General features: G+C 42.6%; 1 protein-coding gene across 2 annotated transcripts in view; it reads left to right on the top strand.

Moving 5' to 3' along the window:
- The window catches only part of LOC101855675 (growth hormone-regulated TBC protein 1), a 50,352-nt gene that overhangs the window by 26,716 nt on the left and 18,875 nt on the right, over window positions 1-4,761 (top strand). For both annotated transcript variants that reach the window (XM_005107837.3, XM_035972271.1), the window contains exon 2: window positions 82-1,574. In XM_005107837.3, coding sequence (XP_005107894.1) covers window positions 1,525-1,574 — 50 coding nt within the window. In that variant the 5' untranslated portion in view covers window positions 82-1,524. The remainder of the gene's footprint in view (window positions 1-81; window positions 1,575-4,761) is intronic.

Genomic DNA, 4,761 nt, shown 5'->3' with positions numbered 1-4,761 from the left:
GTTGTTCTTGTTATTATTGTCATCATTATTATTACTTTAATTATTATTGTTATAATTATTTTTAAAATTATTATTTCCCAGCCTCCGGAGTAGACATTTCCATGACGTGACCCGGTACTGGTGTCTGTTGCTGAAGGATTGACCTACGTCTGGTGCCATCTTGTGTCACGCCTGTCAGAACTGCGTGACGTCAGCGGACGTACATGTGACGTCAGCAGAGGTACCACTGGTGCAGGGAACAGTCTGGCGGTGGATTGTATCCGTACATGTGGGCGGAAGTAGATGTGCCTGTCTGTTGACCTGTTCTGGCCAGCGTGTGGAGGCTTTTTGAGACATTGAAGGAAGGGCTTCACTTTTATTTTTTTTTTAAAGGGAAAAAAAACCCCTTAACACAAAAGACCCCCCCCCCCTACCCGCAAAAAAACCCCAAAAACCCAACAGCAACAGAAAACCAATACAAAAAAACCGACTACAGAGAAAGAAACACCAATCAACTGCAAAAAAACCCCCAGAACAACAACAAGCAAAAAAAAACAACCCAACAGGCCGACCTGTTTCCTTCCTCTTGTATAGTCAGATGTCGAGGGGATATTCAATTTTTGGTGAACAGCTAGGTGGGCGGTTTCTGTTGGAGATTTTATGATGATAATTTATTCTGTTGGAGGACCTCCTGTTTGATTTTGGCGCCACCCAGCCAAGTTTTGTGTGGTCTGCCCCTGTCTCTGTAATCTGAGGACAGCAACACGTCACAGCTGCTCATCTCCGCACTAATTCAAGTTTCGAGTCTCAAGAAGATCGAGTTTAGCATAGATTAAATTTGTTGTTTGTTTTTTCTTGTGTGTGTGTGAGGATCTTATTCCACGACTTTTTGGGCTGCGCTTCGGAGTACTTTGGTTAGAACCCTCCACTTAAATCTGAATTCATCTCGGTTTTGAACAAGTGTGGATTATATTTTGAGCTTCTTTTCTTGGAGCCGCCTCCGGATTTTTTTTGTGTGTTTGCTTCAGTGATCGTCAGTTTGTTTCTTCAAGGACTGTAATCCTTTTCGGAGACACTTCAACCTGGGCCGATGAGGACGAAAAATCTTTTACTATCAAATTTCTATCTGCCTGGTATGTTCATTCATCCTTTTTAGCCTGTCGGAACATTTTTGTTCGTGTGGTTACATGGCTAGATTCTAATCTTTATTCGCTAATCTTATAAATTCTTACAAGAAGAAACGGAATTTCAGTCCCACAATACGTAAACTAGCAGGTCGTTTTCAAGACGGAGTAAAAAAAAAGAAAAAAAAAGACCCAGTCAGCTTCATTCTTACAACCTACAGTGAGGGCACGCCAATTCCTTGAGAGCGTGAGGGAATCCTAATTATATTATTACCAGTGATCTGTGCCACCTTCATTCATCGCGGACTTGTCGACTTCGCCTATGGCCGAGATCCTATCTCGGAGCAAAACCAGGTGATCTGTACAGTGTGCAGGAGTCGGATAGCACGTTTTCGTCTCCAGTTTGTGACAGCGTGACGACATGGCGGTGACGTCATCAAATGCCCCAGGGACTGAGCGCTTCGGACACGGGTAAGTAAAAAAAAGTAATTGGCAATTACTGTAAACACTCGGTGAGTGTGGGGGCTGAGGTTGGCCTGAATAGTTTTTAACTCTGAGGGGAAGATTAAAGTACATCGATAATAATTCTAGTTCTTCTGTCAATGTGTTCAGTATAAGTCTCAGTTTTGTTGCGCTTGCAACTCTAGTAGTAGTGTAGGGTTTTACGGCGCTCGCAACTGCGTAAGGTCATATGAGTGCTCTGTTGCAACTCTGTTCACATAAGTGCCAAAGATTAGAGGCGGAACAATTAAGAGAGTGTCATACAAAAAGTTAAACAGAGCAAAACAAAACCAACGAAAAAGCAACCCCCCCCCCCACGAAAACCCCCCAATCCAGACCAAATAAATAAACAAAGATGAGCGAGAGAGAGAGAGAGAGAGAGAGAGAGAGAGAGAGAGAGAGAGAGAGAGAGAGAGAGAGAGGGAGGGGAAGATGATCACGTATGATGGGAAAGAAGATGCAAACCACATCAGAGCACCCGCCACCTAACCACTGTCGATGCCTGCAGGATGACCCATGCATCTGCTGAGGAGAATGTTTCTTTTAGCGAGTAGAAGAAATGAGAGTTATGATGACTCGTGGCTTCTGCACTGACCAATGAGGTCCTATCCAATTTTAGGCTTTCACCCAATATTAACATAGTCGTTAGTGATCTTGTTTCCCGTCTTCACTCATTGATAATGCGCATTTTGGTCATTTGAAGTCGCGCTCGGCTTAAAACCTCGCTATTAATTCGGTTTAAAAGACAGGCAAAAAACATGCACGTTATGAATTTTGCAAGGTTGTATTTCTGATTTGTGTCTCGATGCGGTGGAATCAGGGCCTTTTCAATTAAAAAAAAATTTTTTTTGGGGGGGGGGGGGCATATTGGTGTCATCTTAAATCTTGTCCTTTTAGGTTGCTTTTGGTAAAAGAAAAAGAAAGACAGAACAAAACCAAACAACCCATCTATCTTGAAATGAAGTCGAGGTACTTGCGCTTGAAGGAGGTTGGGGTCACCTTGTTTCAGAAGTAGAATTAGCGAGAAAATGGCAACCAGCGTTTGGTGATTGTGTTTTCAAATATATGTTATTATAGGCCCTACATAAACGTTACTATTCAGCTAGGAAAAATTGATTTTATAGAAAAGATAGCCCAACGGCCAGAAAAAAATGCCCGTTTCTTTTCATTTAATTGTGTTGATGAGTGCCTGATTTCACCACGATGCCTCACATTTCTGATTATAGTGTAGGGCGGTTCAAAATGTGTCGCAACATCATTGGCGTTGAGTGCTTCTTTTGCTGATCGAACATAATAATTTTGTAGCATAACGTGTCACCATTGTGGAGGGTTTACGGTAAATCTATGTGCTCATCAAGTTTTGATAAGGGGACTCAGGAGATGCTGTGTGTGTGGGGGGGGGGAGGAGGGGGTATGTGTGTATGTTTGTAGGTGTGTGTGTGTGTGTAGGTGTGTGTGTGTGTGTGTGTGTGTGTGTGTGTGTGTGTGTGCGCGCGCGCTCTCTCTCCACCTCTCCGTGAGGCGATGGGACCAGGTCTAGACGGTCATGATCGCCTAGGACCAGGTGTAGAGTGCAGTCTGGCGATGGTCAGCTGGTCAATCAGATGGCCAGATATTGCCAGATAAGTGGTAGATCTAGTGGATGACCTGTCAGTCGATCAGGGGGGTCACTGGTCGGTCCATTAGATACACACACACACACACACGCGCGCGCGCGAACGTGTTCGCGAGCGCACGGGCACATTCGTACACACACTTGGGCACACGCACACGTGCGGACAAACACGCGCGCGTTGTTGCACTTGTACACATATTTATTATACGCGCGCGGGTACACACGAACGCATACACACACGTGAATAAGACACACATATGCACACACCATACACACTCACACACCCTCACACACACACACGCCCGCGGACGAACACGCGCACGCACCCACGCGCGGACACGCACTGAGACATACTGGGACATAGGCACTAGGACACTGTAGCCATGAGGTTCATCTCGTACGGGTAAGTTTGCTGAACGTTTCTGATTTAGAATTGAGCATCGCTGTGTTATTTTTTACAGTACTTACTTTTACTTATTTTTATTTTCTATCTCTGTCTGGCCTCTATGCTGGCGAAAATGTCAGATAGAACTTTGTATTTATGGGGTAGCGACCTACTTGTATTTTGATTGCCTAATAAAATGTAGTCTTATGAGCTTTTACGATTCTTTTCCTTTCATGTGAGTAATACAAGGTGGTACTAAGTAGTCTTAAACGTTGGCCATGATATAAAGGTTATAAAACAACAACAACAACAACAACAACAACAACAACAACAACAACAACAACAACAAGAACGACAACAACAACAAAAATCTACTACTGAATTTGAATGTTCTAGCAACAGCAGAAATGCGCGGAGCATGTCGGTGGCTCGATTTATCAGATGTTGAGTTAAATCTTCTGCCTTTCTTGGGTGTAGTTCTTTGCCTTCCCCGATCACGTGAAGAATGGTGTCACGGTAATAAAACAAAACAACTACACTTTAAAGAATCGAAAAAAATCCGCCATGTGGTCGGGAAAAAATGCCAATTTTCTATAATTTTTTTTTATAGGAACCCTATTGGAAGCACCACATGTTTATTTTTATCGCATGATGACCTATTTCCTAGGCTACGATCAGTATTCTCATGCGAAAGGAAAAAGTGTTAATGATCGAAATACTATAATATTTTATACACAATCAAAAAGTAGTGCCTTTTCTTATTTGATCGCCATGATGAGTATAATATTATTACCTTCCGGTGTAGAGGAGAGAAGCAAATAAACGTCTTTCTCTGGTAAGTTGTGTCGCCTCTTAAATGTAAATGTTCTTCTTGATTGCTAACTTAGAATTACAAAATGTTATCTGACATTTTTGGCCGTTATGAATCACTTAAACCATGGGATCTGAAACCAAAATGTTCTATCATTTTGCTCTATGAAAATCGTAAGATTATTCGGAGTCTTTATCAAGTTATTCACAGAATTGCATTCGAGAAAGCTTGACGTGTTGTGAAAAAAAATTAATTTGACGTCAAATTTCTCAAAACTAGGCTCTGAGCTAGCAGAACTTTGTAATTCTGGGATAATGTAATGTTTCTCTGACCCCCCCCCCCCCCT

Source organism: Aplysia californica, unplaced genomic scaffold (assembly GCF_000002075.1).
Source record: "Aplysia californica isolate F4 #8 unplaced genomic scaffold, AplCal3.0 scaffold00636, whole genome shotgun sequence".
Lineage (NCBI taxonomy): Eukaryota > Metazoa > Mollusca > Gastropoda > Aplysiida > Aplysiidae > Aplysia > Aplysia californica.
The sequence above is the reverse complement of the archived record's forward strand: the minus strand, read 5'-3'. Positions and strand labels throughout refer to the sequence as shown.